Raw genomic sequence first — 21,407 nt, 5'->3', positions numbered from 1 at the left:
TCTCAACATCCCAACATCAGCACCTGACCTCAACCTCACTAATGCTCTTGTAACTGAATGATCACAAATCCACACAGCCACGCCCCAAAATCCAATGGAAAGCCTTCCAGCAAGACTGAAGCTTATAATAACATTAAAAGTGGAATAAATCTGGAATGGTTCTGATGGTCAGCATGCTACACACACCCAGTTAATATGTATGCTCTGCTTACCATTTAGTTCTGTTGTAGGAATAACCATTTCAGAAAAGTTTAAACTGAAATAAATGTACTTCTATGAGTTAAAAGTTATATGTAGGGTTTCAAGTATAAATAAGTAGAAATTCTTTAATGACCAAAAAGAAAGTGATTCGCAGTCATTTGTATTTCATACCACACCCTTTACAAGGCTACGATTGTTTTCTTTTCAGAAAATAGATCCAGTTTAAGAGGCTTTGCAACATTACATTAACCAATAAATACTTGAAGAACCCTCTTGTTTTTTTGTCTATGATGGTCTCATAGAACCATCCAAAAAGAAACATTCATAGTGTAAAAGGATGACTGTTATAAAATAATAATAATAATAATAATAATAATAATAATAATAATAATAATAAATAAATACATACATACATACATACATACATAAAGATGCAAGCCAACATTTGTTTATGTGCAAGTCAGAACCAGCACTGAGAAGGTAATGGGATTAAGCCATTGCAATTACAGAGTTCAACAAAGCATAGCTCTTTTTTGATGAATTGTCATCATCCGACGTCTCCGGGGAAATAGTTAGAATAAAATAATTACCAGAAGTAATAAGCACGGGCTTTGTGCTCACATAATCACACAATTAGAATAAGTTCATCATTTTCCATCAACGAACAAAGCCAAGGTGGGTTTTTTCTCTCCATCTGTGCTTGATTTAAAAAAAAAAAAAAGTGCCAAGATTTGCATGAAATATGATAGCAGGGGGGTGTTATGGGTCTTCCTTTGGGTGTGACAGCAGATGGAGCCAGAACACAGATGATGCATGGGAGAAATATTGCAAGAAATACTGCATTATTTTATGAACATACAGTACATCACAGATTCTTTCCGTTTAATATAATTGAAGTTTGTCAAAAAGAAATCTGGATCTATAGCTAAATCATTAATACACAAACCACAGGTGAGAGTGGTGACGGAAAAGCTTAAGGAAGGAACCGCAAGAGGAACGGGACTCAGAAGAGAACCTATCTTTTGCTGGGATTTTCATAATTACATTCTAATCATACAGAGAACGAACAGAATCCATATAACCCCAGGTAATAACCACTGTTCCATCCTGATGTGTACAAAATGAGATAAAATACCAGTGATGTGCAAAATGACTCTTTTGTAGTGATTCGAGTCATTTAGTTCAGTACAGTTTAATGATTCTTTAATGAATCTTTTACTTTTAATCTAATCTCCAATCTATTATAGAGCTTAAATGTAGGAAATACAGTTTCAAGCCAAATATATATAATTTGAATGATTAATGTTCATGAACTGTTTATTTTTTAGAATAGACATTTTGAAAAATGCAAATCTAAATAATAGACATTTTTTAAAAAATTTAATACAGCACCTACCTATAATTGAACACCTACGTGATCTAAGGATAGTTTCCAGATTTTATCTGTTTACTGTTATCATGCATGTTCATGAATGGTGAATAAATGTTTATTTTATATTTTTATATTTTATTCACCAATTTTGATGTATGATTACGTTGGAGAAAAACATTTAAAACAAAAAGAAAGAAAGCACTGCATCACTGAATGCATGCTGGTGTCAAATGATATTATAAACAATGTTGTGTAATTGTTAAAATAAAACTACTCCATGGTGGTTCTTTTTAAGGAAGCCTTAAAAGTTCTAAATAGAACCCAATAATTAAAGGTGCGAGAAATACACTTTTCTGACAAGCAAAGTGTTCCGCTTGGAGCCTTTTCTGATGCAACAAATGTACGATAAACAATATTAGTTGAAGGTTACTGGCCAAATATACACTTTTAGTTTAATCTAGAACCCAAACCTTGTCCTAAGGGTTCTATGTAGAGTTTACCTATCAGAAAGTGTCCCTAGGAGGGAAGTGGACTCGTCAGGGAATCCCTGTACTACATACCCTTACAATAGGTTAAATCTAGAAACTTTATTTTGTTGTCCTCTTGGGGAACCATATGAGAAAAGGTTCCAAGCTAGAAATCCTGTGCCTGGTCTTGTTGGTTCCTGAGACGGGACATGTAATGGGTCTCAATGGTACCCTTACTGATACAACACATTTATTACAAAATATAATAGTCGAAGGCTACTGGAAAAGTGTGTTCACTGTTTGTTTGTTTTTTTGTCATGGTTTTTTTTTTTTTTTTTTTTTTTTTTTTAAAGAAGCTAAAATCAAAATCCCTAAAGCGTTCTTCATTCTTCTGCCCATCAGTCTATAATACATGTCTTTGTAGCAAACCCGCGAAGCATGGGGAGAACGTTTAAACTCCATGCACGGAGGATGGAGGCGGGATTTGATCCCCCAACCCCGCAGGTGCGAGGCCACCAAGATTTAACCGATTTAAACGTTGTAATCAGTCCGTACAGGATTTCGCTGATCTTTCTTGCGATTGTTGCGGCCAAAAAAATGCTCGATTTTGCTACGGATTTTAAAGAAAAATTGCTGTGCAACTTGTGGAGTTTTGGCGAAAATGTACTTAAATTTGCGAAATTGTCTTTCGCGGTGATATTTGTTGGTAAACGTGACCTTTTAGCTAGACTCATGTTCGACGCACGTGAGTCGACGAGGGCTTCGGTTGAACGCTCGTCATGATGTCACGTGACGCGTCTCGGCCCGAACCTGCAGTAAATCTGCGGTAATTTATAAAAATTACACGCTCCTCTGAATATCGCGGAGTTCGCTTGATTTTGTGTTTCATTTCTGCGATCGCAAAATCCTGGAGGGGCTGTGTAATGTTAGTGCATTAATAGGTTGAGTGAGCATCCTTACAACTCAACGATCATCGAAAGACAACAAGTTTAAACACAATCGCCATTCAGGTACAGTTCATCAAAAATAATGAAAGAAAGGAAGATTGACGAGCATCAAGAACCTCATTTGTATCTGTAGTGTCGTTTTCTTTTCACAGACGAGTTTAGCGTGAGGTTGAGGAACAGAGACGATGCGGTATGACGATCGTCGTTCTCTGCTGCTTTCAGGTCGTCCTGCAACTCTTTTTCGAGTGACTCTCTCTCTCTCTCTCTCTCTCTCTCTCTCTCTCTCTCTCTCCGCGTGTTGTGAAGTCATGCGTGGTGCATCCATCCCAGGTCGTGATTCCAAGAACTTTCCACCTGCGTATTATCGTACCGAGATGCACTTAATGACATTCTGGTGCTTTCTCTGTCCGAGCCTCGGTCAATAAAGTCGTCCGTTAGAAATTTGGGAAGCTCCTTCACCTTCTCTGCGTGCTGCATGATGAAATCTTCCCAACCAATAGCAAGGTCTTTAATAACGACACCAGGTGCAATGGGAATTTTGCCTATAGACATATCTCTCTCTCTCTCTCTCTCTCTCTCTCTCTCTCTCTCTCTCTCTCTCTCTATATATATATATATATATATATATATATATATATATATATATATATATATAAAGTTCATGCTGATGAATACACACTTTTTTGATTCATATTTATAAGTACAAGGCCTAAAGTTTGATTGTGTGTGTGAAATTTAAAGAGCACTAGAAGTATTTTAAAGAGCAACAATAACCATGTGAATGGATAGTGAATAGGATGTGTGTGTGTGTGTGTGTGTGTGTGTGTGTGTATACGGAGCTGCCCAAGGTGCTGCAGCGCCGCCAAAGCCCTGCCCACTCCGGAGCCATGTCACATGACCCTCTCTCAGTCTCAGCCTGGCAATGCAAGCAGAGCGGCATCTCATTCTCCTCCTCCTCCTCCTCTCTCTCTCTCTCTCTCTCTCCCTCTATTTCTCTCTCTCCGCACAAAACACAGCGGATTCTCTCCATCACAACTTGCAGAGCATCTGAGGTAAACCTATTTATTCGATAACTGCATGATTGATTTTTAAAAAATAATTGCTGCTTATTGTTGTTGTTATTGTTATTGTTATTGTTATTATTATTATTATTATTATTATTATTATTATTATTATAATCTGAGGCAGGACGCGTTGATGCAGCACTCCGTGCCAGAGGTATAAACACTGTAGCTGCGTAATGACTGACTTACTACCATCCTTCCTTTCTTTTCCTGTTTAATCTGGGATGGAAAATGATCAGGGTGTGTGTGTGTGTGTGTGTGTGTGTGTGTGTGTGTGTGTGTTGCATAGTGAAGAGTGTAAAAGGGTTTGCTTAATGTGCGTTCCTGAAACAAAGAGAGAGAAAGAGGAGAATGTGTAAGTTGCGCTAAAATCTCACAAGTTAAGTGTTATGTGCTTAATAACGTGTTATGAAGGTGTGACATTCGTGCATTTCCTGCATGGGTTCTGCAACAGGGTGTCCGTTCTGCACAGAACCGGCTGTTCTGTTCTCACCCAAAACAACCCAACCATGACAATTTCACCTACTGTTTTTTTTTTTTTTATATAAAAAAAGGCATAAAAAGTGCACAGGTAGAGTTCATGTGCGTGCCTGTAGATAAAACAATGCAGTGTGTGTGTTTGTGTGTGTGTTTGTGTGTGTGTGTGTGTGTGTGTGTGTGTGTTGAGCGACTGAGCACTCATCCTATATCTAATGCAGTGTGGTTGATATATTGATAAAGCTTTGACTCATCGTGACATGAACTGAAATCAAATTCATTCTGCAGTTGTAAAATTAGAACCATGTATAAAAAAAATAAACAGACAAAAAAAATTCACTTTGTTTCCTAAAAAATGTACAAACAACAAAAAAGAGAGAATAAAAAGCCTGTTTAATCAAATAAACAAGGTTAAAAATGAATGTAGAACCCTTAAATGTTCTTTGGTTCTCTCTCTTTGGCGCTACTAAGGAGTGGTTCCTCCCCTCAAACCAAGTTCCATGTAGAACCTTTTGTGTGGCAGCCTAGAACTCTTCGCTGCCCAAGAAACTCTTCAAAGAACCCTCGAAGAACCCATTTTTACTATTCGTTTCAAAGCGAAACAAAAAGGGTTCTCTAAGGGTTCCTTACATAATTAACGGATCTTAGATTCCCAAAAGTGATTCCCATGAATCTTTTTTATTTTTTTTTCCTCTGGTGTAGAGTTCCACATAGAACCTTCTATGTAAGGGTTCCTATAGGGGGACAAACAAATGTCCCTCTGAGTGTTTTGAAGTTAAGGTTCTAGAGGGAACCATCCCCCCCCCCCCCCCCCCCAAGAGTGTAATATCAGTCATTTTTAATAAACGTCATGTTATTGGTGCTGTACGACGAACAAATCTATCTTTCTTCATTTTTCTTTTTCTATTTCCTTCTTTCTTCCTTTATTTTTTCTTTGTTTCTTCCCTCTGTCCTTCCTTCCTTCCTTTCCTTTCGTATCTCTTCAGGCTCGGTACGCAGTGTGATGGTGTTATGAAAAATGATGACTGTTGTGCTGTACGACTCGACAGCGTGAGCGTCTCGCACGTCTCCGTGTGTGTTTAATCTGACCTGATAAGCCTGAGCGTAGCGTTTAGCATGTTGCGCGGTCGTGTATACGTTCTCCTCGGACTATGAGGAGCGTGGATCATAAAGAAGAAGAGAGAAGAACAGGAGAGCACTGAGAGCACTGCTGATTCATTACAGGACTAACCTTGGTGCCTTGTCTAATGCTGGCTGAAGAATGTTCTCTTTAGGAGGTTCTAATCCCTCCCACGGTGTAGGATTCATGGCGAGGATACCAGTTCTGCCCTTCAGCAGCAGAGCCGAGGTCGTTGGGGTTTTTTTGGAAACCAGTCTCCATTGAGCCGTGGGATTCGTTCCGAGAACATTTTTTTTTTAAACGATTTTTAGGAACCATCAGCTTCGTCATGGTCCCGCAAATGTGTCCCGGCGCTCTGGGTCGTCTGCTCTGGGTCGGACTCTTTGTGTGCACCATGGTGGACGCCAGCGCCAGCCTGAAGTTCTCCGGTGCCCAGGGGCAGTGGATGGCATTCCCCATGTGGAACGCTTGCTGCGAGAGCGAGATGAGTTTCAACATGAAAACCAAGAGCTCCCGCGGACTCCTGGTGTACTTCGACGACGAGGGCTTCTGCGATTTCCTCGAGCTGCTCATGAACAATGGCAAGCTCAGTCTCCGCTTCTCGATCTTCTGCGCTGAGCCGGTCGCCGTGCTCTCGGACGTGCCGGTCGACGACAACCAGTGGCATGCCGTCACGGTAAAGAGGAACTTCCAGAACACCACGCTCGTCGTGGACAACGAGGTCAAGTGGGTGGAGGTGAAGTCCAAGAGACGGGACATGACCGTGTTCAGTCACCTGTTCTTAGGTGGGATACCGCCGGAGCTACGGTCCGTGGCGCTGCGGCTGACGTCGAACGCCGTGAAGGACCAAGTTCCCTTCGAAGGCTGGATAACAGACTTGAAAGTCAACGAGTCGGTGCCTGTTATTCTGAACAGCGCAGGAGTGGACAGTGACGCATGCGACGACGATAACGTTTGCTTCAATGGAGGAGTTTGCAGCGTCATCGACAACGAACCCACCTGCAACTGCTCCGAGACGGGATTTCAGGGAAAAGACTGCACCGAAGGTAAGAGATCCGGATCTCTTCTCTGTTCTTTTTAGTTCCACAGAAAATAAAAATATGCTAATTCCGAGTGTTAATTTTACTCTTTAGAACTTTTATTTCTTGATAAATATTTACTGGTAGCATGTTTTTTTTTGTTGTTGTTATTGTTTTTTTTTTTTAAAAAACAACAGTGAAGTCTTTCATATGAAATGAAAATAGCACTAGCCTACTTTACACTATCTATAAAAACTATGCATGTCTTACCGCATGTGTAACGCTATCAGGCTAAGCTAGCTGGCTACGTAAACGCAGCACTGTGAACCTCTCAGATTAGCAGTTAATCTGAAGGTGAAATTAGAGTCAGATGTTTTCAATCAATGCAACGACGATCAGGTGTGAGTGAGTGAGTGAGCGCCCTGTTTTATTTAAGGGATCTATCAGAGTCTGAGCTTCACAACACATGTTTGTGAAGTGTATCATGGCACGAACGAAGGAGATTTCCGAGGACCTCCGGAAAAGAGTTGCTGATGCTCATCAGGCTTGAAAAGGTCACATAACTATCTCTAAAGAGTTTGGACTCCACCGATCTACAGTCAGACAGATACCAGATACTGAAAGCAAAGGTGTACATACTTTTGCCGCTCACAGATATGTAATATTGGATCATTTTCCTCAATAAATAAATGACCAAGTGTAATATTTATGTCTCATTCGTTTAATTGGGTTCTCTTTGTCTACTGTTAGGACTTGAAAATCTGATGTTTAATGTATATGTATATAGCTAATTAAACATGTAATAAAATATATTACATAATATATACAAAATAAATGTATTCTTCAAAAATTATATTAAATATAATAAAGATATAGTTAAAATCTTGTTTTTTAGTAATTTATTAAATAGCACACAGGCATTTAAGCTCTCTTTTTAAATTATTAAAAACCTTTTAATTATTCCACTATAATATTAGTAATAAGTAAGTTTAAAAAAAAAAAAAAAATCAAATATGGACTGGATTTGAATTTCTGAATCATTACACTGTAGTTGAACTTGAAATTGAGTTCCCATGTGGTGGTGGTGGTGTTGTTGTTGTGTAGGAGTTCTACGGTCCCATATTTCAAGCCACCTGTAATCGGAATCATTAATCAGTTGTCATGAGCATGACCTTTAAAACATTTCATCATGACCTTTTGATTGGTTCCTGGAAGACCACATTAGCTAAAAATGTTTGTGTGACATCCTCTAAGCTGCTCTGCAGTTGGAGTCACGCAGGATTTGGTACGCCTGTGACGTAATCCCTGTGTAGGAGAAGGAAAAGTGTTGAGGATAGGGTAGTGATGGGTTTGGGTAAGCATTTGGGTAGGGGATAGTACTGGGTTAGGGTTGTGGTTTGGGTTAGTGATGGGTTGGGGTTAGTGATGTGGTTAGGGTTTGGGTTAGTGATGGGTTGGGGTTAGTGATGATGATAATAATAAGGATAATGAGTCTTTATTGGTCACATATACAGTAGAGCACAGTGAAATTGTTTTCTTCGCATACCCCAGCCTGTCAGACACACCCCTGGAGCAGAGAGGGGTTAAGGGCTATGGATGGGTTAGGGATAGTGCTGGGTTAGGGTTGTTGTTAGGGATGGGTTGGGGATAGTGCTGGGTTAGGGATAGTGCTGGGTTAGGGATGGGTTGGGGATAGTGCTGGGTTAGGGATGGGTTGGGGATAGTGCTGGGTTAGGGATGGGTTGGGGATAGTGCTGGGTTAGGGATAGTGCTGGGTTAGGGATGGGTTGGGGATAGTGCTGGGTTAGGGATGGGTTGGGGATAGTGCTGGGTTAGGATTATTGTTAGGGATGGGTTGGGGATAGTGCTGGGTTAGGGATGGGTTAGGGATAGGGATGGGTTGGGGAAAGTGCTGGGTTAGGGATAGTGCTGGGTAAGGCATGGGTTAGGGATAGTGCTGGGTAGGGTTGGGGTTAGTGATGGGTTAGGAATTGTGCTGGGTTAGGAATTATGCTGGGTTATCCATGGGTTAGGGATAGTGCTGGGTTGGGGTTGTGTTGGGGTTAGGGATGGGTTGGGGATAGTGCTGGGTTAGAGATGGGTTAGGGATAGTGCTGGGTTGGGGTAGTGTTTTGGTTGGAGTTAGTGATGGGTTGGGGTTAGGGATGTTGTGTAGTAACTGTCGCATCATCTTAATTAGAGCAGCTTTAGACGTATCCGGTTCCTAATTCTCCTCAAATCAGCACGATATGTTCACTGACAGACCTGCCAACATTTATACGTTTTGCGTCAGAGCTCAGAGTATGTAGCTACAGAAAAAAAACCCAGCCGTCTTTGTTATCCCTCATTAAAAATTCCAGAAGATTTTTGGAAGAGCTGCAGAGCGGCAGCCTAGTGGAGAGCGGTCCGGGAACAGAACTCATCTGTAAGACCTATTGTAGTTCCCTGTGAAGAGACGATGCTGTTACTATTATCGCCATCTTCTGTGCCAGAATGGAGCTGCATCTAGAACTGGAAATTTATGCTTTGTTTATGCGTTAAGGTTAGATCGTTTTCTTGTATCCATAGTTATCTAGTCATTTCCGGAGTGTGATAATTATGGTAACATTAGCTATCAAGAGCTTCCAACAAAGAACTATGGAAAGGATTTAAACTTCTAAATGCACTACCGAACCATAATAAATGTGAACACGCAGCATAATGATAATCTTTATTGGTCACGTATACATTACAGCACAGTAAAATAATTTTTTTTCGCATATCCCCGCATGCCAGGAAGCTGGGGTTAAGGGCCTTGCTCAAGGGCCCAACAGTGGAAGCTTGGCAGCGCCGGGGCTTAAACCCCCGACCTTCTGATTAGTAACCCAGAGCCTGGCGGTGCTGGGGCTTGAACCCTCAACCTTTAACCCCCAACCCCAACCTTTAATTTTGTCAGATCCATTTCACGTGTCGTAGCTACATAATATAGCTAGTTAAACTTTTCCGACCTGCACTGTCAGCCATGTTGGATTTCACACAACGTCGTTTCCCGGACTCGGGAAGGAGTTCGGTCTGTCAGGAGAGGTGAATTGAGTCATTGTTGGACTTATTTCCTCCCCTAGTGCCTGGTGCTTACTATAAAACCCAAGTTATTTTCCATCAGTACAGATTCTAGCTTAGATAAGTGATATGTGAAAGCTCTATTTGGAAAATGCACTGCTTTTTTTTTTTTTTTTTTTTTTTAAACCCAGGCCTACGTGTCATTCCTCTTCAGGTTCGGCGGGTCTGTGCGTGCTGAACACCAGTATAGATTTGACGCCGTCGAATGTGAAGTGTTTTTGTTTTTGTTATTTTCTTCTATTTTTGGATTCTGACCTATCCATTAAATAGTTTAAAAGCATTTATTCATTACTCTGATCAAGCTGAGGGATTAAAGGATTTGCACCCTTTCACGCAGCCGCACACACGAATCCCTTTGTTTGGTCGAAACAATCATTTTGATGCACTGCTCGTGTTTGCGTTAGCCTTCGCTCTGAGCTTCTCATTAGAGAAATCAGGGAGATGTGCAGCATGACTCACTCGCTCTCTCCTCTTCTAATGCGAAGGGGGATTTTTTTTTTTCACGCTCTCGAGGTCTCACCTGGCTGATCCGAAAACATTAAAACCTGTTTCCCTTTACCGTCAGCGTGTGGTGTTGTGTATTGACTGGTGTATTTATGTTTCTTTGTTTAAACGCCTGGCAAAGGATCATTGGAGAGGAAAAAAAGCAAGAAGAACTACTCCGGGTAGTTTGCCTCGCATTACTTGATACCGTTGCGCTCATAGCAGAATGATAGCTTGCTAAAGTGCTACTCGATATCAGTACAACTACAGTAGTCATCTTAAATGAACATATAATATAGTTTTATCTTAAACTAGCCTAATGTATTTAGTGTACAATCTCGTAGAATAACACAGATTGTCTGTTCATGAGAAATAACAACTTACAGTAGCTAGCTTAGCTCCTAGCTTTCTTTTCAGTACTCTTTTTATTTGAGATCAATCGGTACCTGCAAATAATTCATCACTTCTGGATCTGGATTGTGTATAACCACAGAAATGTTTAATAAAATACATTTCCATTTCTAAGGCAAGATGGAAAATTAAAGGAACGTTTCCACTGGGTGATTTGTGTTACCCGTTGTTGTTGTTGTTGTTGTTGTTAGGAGTTACACAATCTTTGTGTTGTTACAAGAAAATAATCAACAGTGGAGCTTTTGTTGCCCGGCCCCGCCCACTTCAACAGTCGCTACGTTTAAAAGACGCCAGTTTTAATGCAGAACACGTGTCTTTTTAAGCCACTCCCCTCGCTACTGCATTGCTGTAAGCGTAGCTTTCTTTGCCCAACATCCTTTAAATTAAGAGCATTGACGCAAATGAGGCTTTTAAGCAACACAGCAAGGGCAAACGTGTGAATGTCTAGCAGCGCGCATCCCAAGGCAGGATTTGTGCCCGAGGCCATGTCTGACAGCCGTGTGTGGTTTAGGGAGATTGTGTTAAGTATTTTGTCTGTCAGGGCCCGAAGATGACAGCGGCGTCTAAAGACACAGCAACGTGAGGACATGGTGGACTTTAACGTGAGCAGTATCAGAAGGAACTGACAACGAGGCACTCCCCGAGCCGCGTTTTGCCTCACTGGCAGTCAGATTGAAGTTCCACGCGATACGTGGAGAGTGTCAGTCAGTCATTCAGTCAGTCAGTCAGTCCGGCTCGTACGCAGACGGATTAGGAGATCCTTGACGATATTTTTTTTGTTCTTGGAGATTAAATGGAGCTGTCAAAGTGAACATCAGACTGACTGCCATGTACTGATTCAACGATGAAACGAACGATAAATAATACGAGCTTGTGTCCCGGACGCACCACCTGCAGTCTCATGCAGGATGTACCGTATTCTCGCTGTAAAGAAAACACGCCGTGTAAAAGTTACGCTTCGGAAACGCTCACAAGATATGAATGAAGATTTACTGAAACATCATCAACAACAAAACCCCCTTCGAGAAGCAATGCTACTCTTCACTGCACAAGAATGACTTTCTATTATATTATTGATTAATTATTGATCTTAAATTTTATTCTGTTGCATTCTACATGATTTTTCGACAGTACGTGAATAAAGATGTGACGTATTCTCTTTACATTTTTTTTTTACTGTACTGTTTTTGGTCTTCACAGACTGTACAAGCGTAATGATCCAAGTAGAATTAGAAAACACAATGAAGTCCCTGCTTTGTGTAAGACTAACGTGTTTCATTTAAAGTTCTTTTTTTTTTTTAATCTGACATTTTTTGGAAAATGCTATATATTGTAATATATGTACGTAATTTGTATTTACAAGATGTATCCTGTGGGTCAGCTTATTTAAGATGCTCCTCAGATCACAGTTTGTGTGTCAGAGCTTGTTTGTACGTTTAGATTCGGTAGTGTGGCGTATCTCGAATGCTACTGGATGTTGAATGCTACTCTGACTTCCTGTTTGGAAAGGAAATACAGAATCACAGCTAAGAAGCTATTTCATGGGGACTTTAAGCTTCAAGTGTGCTTAAACATTTCTCAGAACTTGTTTCTTGAATTTACTCAGTAATTACGAGAAACCTTAATATAAAGCTGACACTGTGGTGATTCGGGTTGCCAGATTTCAGTCGATTAGGTTCAAGCAAATTCAAACGCAATTGAATTGCAACGATGTCAGAAAAAACAAATTTTTTAAATGAGCTCAAGATGCAATGCTTTTGCACACTGTCGCTTAGCAGCCACGCAGAATTGCTTTCTAAGCACAGACGGTCTATGAAGCTCATTAAACTGTGTACAACATCTTTATTTTTTATGATTTGATCCTTTCAGAGGATGTCATTATGTCATAACATCTAGGAGCCAATCAGGTTCCAGTATGCAAACACAGGTTACCAAATGAACAGGGTGGCCCTGGATCATGTCTCTAATTACACATATTTATACGATATAATTAGCATATTCTTAGATTTCTTGGTGAGGGTAAAAGTTTTGGCGCCCTTGCTGTTTTTCTTTGGTTGTGAAACAACTGCATCCAAAAATTTACAACGTCGAAATCATTGAGTGAAAAAGACGGGTTGTCAGTGACCTTGAGGTTTGTCCGCTCTGTAACACATTATTCATGAGTCTGTGTTTGTTTTGGGAAAGAATTCCGATAAGGCTGAATGTGAAAACGGAGAAATAGGAAGAAAAGAACAGAAATTTCTGGAGTGATGAATGTGGAAGTAAAAATCGATCATTTTCGTGGTGGACCTCGGCGTTTTAAAACCTAGCGTGCACAAGCCTGTGTAGTGTTTTTATAGTCCAGTGATCCACCCAGAGGAACAATATAATAATAGTCAGTGCCGTTTGTCTGCTAAAAGCCCTTAACAGCTAGGAATACTTTATTTATTTATTTATTTATTTATTTTTCAACCGTACTCGACATCTAACACAAAATCAGTTGTACCTTACTTTCTTTTTTTTCCTTTCTTTTTAAAAAAAAAAAAAAAAAAAAAAAAAAACTTATTGCATTCTCACAGCTTGATGAATTCTAATGCCCACGACATGGAGAACATTTCACGTGCTGCCTCACGTGCAACACCGACGTTCTGCCTCACGTGTAACACCACCTGCTTTCCCAGCATGAATGTTCACACTCCTCCACCCAGTTTATCATTTCTTTTGCATTTTTATTATTTTTTTCTCCCAGTGATGACGTCCATACGAAGGAAATGTAACCAAATACTCGCACCAGATAATATTTATTCTCATGTTTTTTTCCTAACCTGGAGGAAGTGTGTGTATGTATGTGTGTGTGTGTGTGTGTGTGTGTGTGTGTGTGTTGAACATTAAAGCAGCAGGTGGTGAGGATGAAATCATGAAATTCCTGCCAGGAAACAAAACATTACAGCAAAAAATACAAAGTAAAAAAAAAAAAAATCCGTTTTTGTTTTTATGAACCTTTTACAAATGAGAAATTGGCCGTCGCTTCATGTTTTGTCTAAACACGAACATTGGTTTAAGGAAATGTGAGAATTAGTCATTGGAGGAAGAGCTAACTATGTACGAATATGATTTTGGACACCCAACACAACAGTTTTTCATTTTCCCTTTTTGAAGAATCTACTTATTTATTTTTGCTTATTTATTATCTGGACGCAAATGCTACTCTTCAAAGTACAAAAACTGTTAATAAGAATTCATTTATGACTTTTATATACCAATATAGATATGAATAACACAGTGTACGGTGTAATCTGTTTTAATTTTAAAGACATTTTGCAATTTTTTGGCATTACACTAGATAAAAATGTTGTGAGAAAATGAGGGGGGGGGGACAAAATGTATTCCATATGACAGTTAATTTTACCTCGAGTCAAAAACAAGTAAATTACAGATTATATGATTTAAATGATATAACATGATATCCTGTAACCATCCAAAATCCATAAAAAAAATACAATAAAAAATTCTCAAACGTCTGAACTTCTCTAGAACCAACCCCCCAATTTCTTTTCCCTCTAAGCTTATTGTGAAGGTGAAATAAATCAGTCTAGTACTTCAGTGATATTGCGTGAGAAATAGCATGTGTAATGCTACGTCTGGGATTAAGGTTATTAGGACTATAAGCTACTCAGTGATTATCCAGAGGATCAGGTCGAGCAGAAAGAAACAGAGGAGCAAACACAAGAGGAGACATCTGGCCATGTTAAAGAATGAGTTAGCGTTTATTCAAAGACGAAAGACAGCAGTACCGGGTTTGATTATTGGCGTAGATGTCAGATTATTAGCTTCATATATGACTATAACGGACCTTTGTGGAACTTTTATAAGGAAAAAAAAAAAACATTGCCTCAATACTAACGGTTTCGTTGTTGAGTTGTCGATGGATATTCGATTTAGTGCTTGAGGGGCGTATGATAAAAAAACAATTGTTGTGAAGGTAGCTGAGACGGTCCTCAATGACTGTACCAAATTTCATTTAAGCATTCTTTGGGCTTCCATAGACTATCTTTGTGGAAGTATCATAGCAATAATAATAAGAAAGTATCTAATTATACACTAGGGTGACTACGGTGCTTGGCCCCATAATACTAATCAAATCCAGTACTTAGTTTGCTGTTTCAGAGTTTTTTGGTGTGTTACTACAATGCATGACAGATACAGTAGGCTTGTCCAAGTTGAAATAATAATAATAATAATAATAACAATTGTGGTCAGGTTTTTCTCCAGTGTTTTTTGTTGCTCCTCTCTTAACAGTGTCTCAGTGTCTCGACACTTTCAGACTGAGGAAATGTTTGTTTTTATTTTTTTATGACAAGCCATTTTATCCTTAAAAAAAAAAAAAAAAAAAAAAACGCTGTAGAGGAGAGCACAAATGTCATAATGCCAGTTTGGAGAAACTGCAGTCCAAATTTAGAGAGCTTCAAGTACAACTGTGAAATTTGCAGGAAAATCCTATGAACATTGTGTAGTGATGGGAAAGCTGAGACAAGCTCACACACTCGCTCACCCACACACACACACACACACACACGTTCAGATGCATCTGTAATCCAGCACCAGATGCCGTCCGGGGCTGCAGCTTTCCATCAATTACCAGCAGAGTGGCTGGACACTTAGCCGTCATGTCCCCTCTATAACTGCATTGTAAAAGGAATAAAGAGGAAGCTGAGCTGTGGAACGCTTTTAACCATCGAGGAGCGAAAGCATTCATCTGTGAGCGTCACACGGCAAAGATCGGCCGACTCACGTCACTCCATTACTGATAAATCAGACGCTGCTGTATCGGCTCAGGACAGGATGGATGGAAGGGACGGATCAAATTAGATCCACGTTTACTTTCAGTGCCTTCAGCAGACGCCTTTATCCAGAAGTGCTTTATAATTTCAGCTGAGAAAAAAAAAATAGACATTTCCTCATTCCTCATGCTGGTACAAATAGTCCAGGTTGTGCGAGAGTGCCATGAAACTGAGACTCTGTAAGAGAGTAGAAACAAAAACCATTGGCTTAGGATGTGACCACAATTATTATTGTAGACAAGCCTATCTGTCATGTAACGTAGTAACACACCAAAAAAATTCTGAACTGAAATCTGAAACTGCTAGCCAAGTGCTGGATTTTATTACTGCTAGGGGGCCAGGCACTGTAGTCACCCTATTGTAGAATGATATGCTTTCCTCTGCTTCTTCTTCTTCTTCTTCTTCTTACTATTATACTTCCACATAGATAGTCTGTGGAAGAATGCTTAAATGAAATTTGGCACGGTGATTGAGGACAGTCTCAGCTGCCTTCACAGCAATTTTGAATTATAGTACAACCCTCAAGCATTCTAGCACCACCAACAGGACAGATTTGGACATACGGTATGTTTACAATAATAACTTGCATAATAACGCACTCAACATCTCCACTTTCCTCCGATTCTTTGGGACTGAGCACCGTAAATCATGACATTCATTTCCACCGTATTGGGTTTTCCGCCATTTTGAATTTTTTCAAAAAGTGTTGTTTTTTCCCCGCTTCTTCTGCTACAACCTTTTGTCAAAAAATTTGGATCACAGCATCATGAAACTAACCTAAACAAATCCGTTTCTTCGACTTTTGATACGTGGGACAGTTTGTCGATAACGTGTAAACGAATTTATTGGCAAAGTCGCCAAACAGGAAGTGATGGCATATCTCATCCACGGTGTGATATTACATGTGAACAAGCGCTGATGATTGCAGTGGATTCTGGCCTTCCTCCTTTGCTATATTTAATTCATTATTGCAAATTATTTTTATATTGTAGCATTTACAAAAAACATCATCTTCCCTTTTCATGCTTTTGAAAATGTGAAAAAAATATTATAGCATTTATTAATTAATTTTATTAAATCTTTCCAAAAAAATACATATAAAATATGAAAACAATCGTGCAGAATCTGATAAACCGAAAGTGACTTTTGAAAGAAATTTGCTAGAGGACATAATCTTATCATAAAGCTCAATATTTCAGATTAATTTTCATTTATTTACCCACAGTACTCTTTTCTTATCATCTCAATGTTACATTCGTAATGCAACCCAGGACTTTAAGCTTTTAAGCGCGGGAATAACGCTAGGAAGAAGAAGATTAAAAACAGATTAATTCATGTGCCTTCATGAACACATTATACCTACACCGGATAGTCCTCACATTTAACTTATTGGTTAATCATATGTAATAGGAAATATAACTGTCCATTGAAATATTCTAAAATAATACAAACATTCCAGCAGCAATGCAATGTCAGGGCCACCTACAATTCCTCCCGGGATAATGAGTGACTGCCAAAGCCAGGCGCTGAAGTGGAGACACTGGCTAACGATTAGGCGGAGACAGGGGCTGACACTGAAGTGGAGACAATGTCTGATGCTGAAGTGGAGACACGGGCTGATGCTGAAGTGGAGACACGGGCTCACGATTAGTCGGAGACACAGGCTCATGATGAGGCAGAGACACAGGCTCACGATGAGGCGGAGACACGGGATAACGATGAGGCGGAGACACAGGCTCACAATGAGGCGGAGACACAGGCTAACACTGAAGTGGAGACACAGGATAACGATGAGGCGGAGACACAGGCTCATGATGAGGCGGAGACACAGGCTAACAATGAAGTGGAGACATGGGCTGACTCTGAAGTGAAGATACAGAATAACGATTAGGCGGAGATATGGGCTCACGATGAGGTGGAGACACGTGCTCACGATGAGGCGGAGACACGAGCTCACGATGAGGCGGAGACACGAGCTCACGATGAGGCGAAGACACGAGCTCACGATGAGGCGGAGACACGAGCTCACGATGAGGCGGAGACACGAGCTCACGATGAGGCGGAGACACGGGCTCACGATGAGGCGGAGACACTGGCTCACGATGAGGTGGAGACACGGGCTGACTGAAGTGGAGACATGGGCTAACGATGAGGCGGAGACACGGGCTGACGCTGGAGTTTCTTTTATTTATTTCCTTTCTGTTCAAGTTAATATGACAAAAAAAATGAAGTGCAGCTTGTCATGTTACTGAGAAACCGCAAAACGTAAACTCTTCCATCCTGAACATGTCGTTAAACTTAGTTACAGCTTTACCTCTAACACTGGAGACTCCTTCCATAAATGTTCAACTGGCATCTCCTTACTTCAAGAATATCAGTGATTACACATGTTTATTTGAACAAGTCCCTGTGTAAATTGTTTAATCTAAGCCCGTGAGTTTATACTAAAACTTAATCTCCACCTTCTGACCAATCACAATCCAGAATTCAACAACACAGTAGTACTACTAATACACTCAGTTTCTATGAGTCCTAATTTGACAAACGACCTTTTCCTCCTGCAGGAGTTCAGAACAGGTGATCATGTGATGAGATGAGCAGGTGATCAGGGCGCTTGCATGTGATGTTTGGTGCCTTGCATGGTAACATGCAATGGCAAGTATTGGTCTGCATGCTGCTTAATGAATGTCTTCCTTTCTCTCTCCCTGCCCCATCTGTGCTTACAGAAGACAACCGTGCTGAAGGTGGGTACCGCATTTTTAATCCTTCTTAACTTATTTACCTCAACTTTCACCCCTAATCTGCTTTATCAATGTTACATGAGCACAACATGGACGGTAGGTATAATTTATACATTGTTTTTTTTTTTTTTTTTTTTTTTAAATGTGAAGAATATTTAGTAGCCGAATTTCGGATATTATGTAAATTTTCAAATGGCAACGTGAAAACAAATCCAGTTAAAATAAACGGGAGCTAAAAAAAAAAAAAACACTGCAAAAAAACCCCCCAAAAACAACATAGCATTAGTGACAATATCCACTTATTATGAGATTATTCTAAATGATTATAATATTATTAAACCTGTTTCTTCGAGACATTTCCTCATTTCTAATTTCAAGATTGAACAGTTTTTGTTTGTTGAACAAATGCTTTTTTCCACCCACAATTTTTCTCCATTGGCAAATACAGTATAAAAGACATTTTATCTAGAATATTGATTAAATATTTAATTTTAATTTAATTAAATTTTTAATGATGAGATTATGATAAACAATTGCAAGATTATCAAGCCAAGATTTTGTTTTTCTCATTTCAAACTTTAATAAACAAGCACAATGATCCACCACTAGCAAATATAACATGTGTTCTCTTTTATTTTAAAGATTTTTTTCTACTATACTGGTTGATTTATTCACTAGGTTTTATTATGAGATTATTATAATCAATTGGGAAATTATTAACACTTTTCTACATTTCAAACTTTTTGTTTCTTGATAAATAAACGCTTTAAAGAAGCAGAATTAGCTGCTACTAGCAAATATAAAATCATTCAACATATTTCTTGACTATATTTTCATGCATTTCAAACATTTTTATTAATTTTGCTTCTTTGAAGCATTTACTCTAGCAAGAAACCAAAAAATTACATCAAACGAAAATATATTGAATGTAATTGAACTTAATTTAACATTTCTTTTTATTATGGGATTATGATAAACAAAAAAATTATTACGCTTCCTTAAACCTACTATTAAGCCTTTCAATCTTGAATAATTCTTACGCCTAGCTAGAGCGAGTGCTTAAAAGATACAGTGTTATCTGCTAATAGGAAATCTAAACAAATTTCTAGACATTTTAAAAAGTTTCCAACTTGAATGATTCTTGTTTCTAGCTAGAAAATTGCTTAAACAACACAAAATTATCTACCAATGTCAAATTTAAAACATATTTCAAGCATTCAAGCTTGAACAATTGCTACTTCTAGCTAGAAAAAAAATGCTTAAACTGTGATGCAAAATTATTTTAATCAATATAAAATTAGTAAACATATTTCTGATATTTTTTTCTGATTTCAACCTTAAATATTTTTTTTTTTGTCTATAGCTAGGAACAAAAATGATAACAAATGTAAAATGTATTAAATGTAGACAGTTTAATTTAATATTTCTACTTATTAATAAGTCTATTTCTAGATATTTACTTTCTAATTTTAAGCTTGAAATTTTTTGTGTTCTTGCTATAAATAAATGCTAAAAACAAGCAAAATTATCTGCTAAAATGAAGCATAAAATAAATATATATATTTTTTCTGTAATCATTTCATAAGATATGACTATGTTCAAGATATATTTATTCGGGAAAATGTAGCAAAATTTTATTAAAATTATGATATATTTTTTGCAGTGTGTAATTTGGAATGAAGACGTACAAAACTCACGAAAGTTATGTAACAATTCTAACAAGCGACGGCGATTTATTTAAATTTCATTTAATACGAATGTAGCTCTAACTCGCATTCGCCCTCAGCTTGACACTTTCACACTTTACATTCTCTGTGAAAAGAAAACCACGAGAACCGGTGCGTTCTTTAAGAGCCGAGTCGGGTTTCCGTATCCGTAGTAACGGATGGAAATGCTCCTTCAAGGTTGAAAAGGTAAATCATCCATCTGCATGATATCCATATCAACTAACAGCGAGTAAATTCCTCCGAATTCACCGTGGAGAAAATCATCCGTGGCACAGAACGGAAAGGGGAAAAGTACATATATAAATAAATTAAAGCTGATGTTAAGGAGGAAAAGTTTTTTTTCTTTATCGGATTGTTGTGTTCGAGTGGGCTGATATGTCTAGCGTGCATCATCAGGGACATCTTTAATATAATTCAATTCATTTTTACTTATAAAGAGCTTTACATAACAGATATTGCTGAGCGAGGAAGCTGTTGAAGGAGAAAAAAAAAGAACAGACTGGGAGAAGAGAATAAAATAAAAGCAGCAATTCACTATATGGCTATAAATGTTAAAAGATTTGGATTAGCACCATATTTATCAGGATAGTACGTATTCAAGTCAATAGAGTTGTAATGAAATGGTTTTAACAACAAAAAAAATCCCACAAACGTCACAAAAAACAAAACAACAACAAAAACACAGCACTGCGTGAATTTTTACTGCTCCTCGAGTGGACAGCTAACATTAAGCTAACCAATTATTACCTATAACAACTTTCCTAGCAGCTAACATAAGGCTATCTGTTATTTCCTTCCCCCATAGTCAATGTAGCAAACATTAGGCGAACTATTCCATTGCTACCAAAGAAGCTAGCTCATACAGTATATAGTGTCATTTAAACCATTAGTTAGCTCTGTTGGCAAGTTAGTTAACATTAGGCTAACTTGTGTAAGCAAGGCAGCATCCAAGCTTTCTAGCTAGGTAAATAATCAGTAGCATTGTCTAATAGCAAGCTAGCTAACATTACACTAACTATCATTTGGCTAGAATGGTAGCCAACAGTAGCTAACTATCCCGTTCTGTAGTTATGTCTGCTAGCAAGGTAGCCAATATTAAACTAACTATTATATTGAGCAAACAAGTGTACAAAGTTGCTAGCAAGGTGGCTAACCGTAGGCTCACTTTTATCATATGTATTTAAATCAGTAGCAAGTTCTGCTAGCAAGCTAATGAGACATTTTAGCCGACCTATTTAATATTACTATGAAAATGAAGGTTTTCATTTATGAAATCGACACTATTCAGCTTGCCTTGTTTATTTATTTTTACTTTCAAATGAATAAATTATTTTCAAACTGTACCTACATTGTGGCTTCATAATACATTCACATCGTTTCTTAAGTAATGCTGGACGATTTATGACATTAGAGCTTTTACGACGTCAATAATTCCTGTGTAAGTTGTTGCTATAGAAAC

The 21,407-nt window shown here is 38.7% G+C and overlaps 1 protein-coding gene across 15 annotated transcripts in view; it reads left to right on the top strand.

The window, feature by feature from the left end:
- The first annotated feature begins 3,901 nt into the window (after positions 1-3,901).
- The window catches only part of LOC108260491 (neurexin-1a), a 284,791-nt gene continuing 267,285 nt past the window's right edge, over positions 3,902-21,407 (top strand). For 8 of the 15 annotated variants that reach the window (XM_053677458.1, XM_053677457.1, XM_053677447.1 and 5 more), the window contains exons 1-2: positions 3,902-4,039; positions 5,515-6,694. In XM_053677458.1, the coding sequence (XP_053533433.1) occupies positions 5,977-6,694 (718 nt within the window). In that variant the 5' untranslated portion in view covers positions 3,902-4,039; positions 5,515-5,976. Of the gene's footprint in view, positions 4,040-5,514; positions 6,695-18,206; positions 18,225-21,407 lie in introns of all 15 variants that reach the window. The other 7 variants (XM_053677451.1, XM_053677445.1, XM_053677444.1 and 4 more) reach the window with 1 other exon arrangement.

Source organism: Ictalurus punctatus, chromosome 29 (assembly GCF_001660625.3).
Source record: "Ictalurus punctatus breed USDA103 chromosome 29, Coco_2.0, whole genome shotgun sequence".
In the NCBI taxonomy this organism is placed as follows: Eukaryota; Metazoa; Chordata; class Actinopteri; order Siluriformes; family Ictaluridae; genus Ictalurus; species Ictalurus punctatus.
This window is presented reverse-complemented; position numbering and strand designations above follow the sequence as displayed.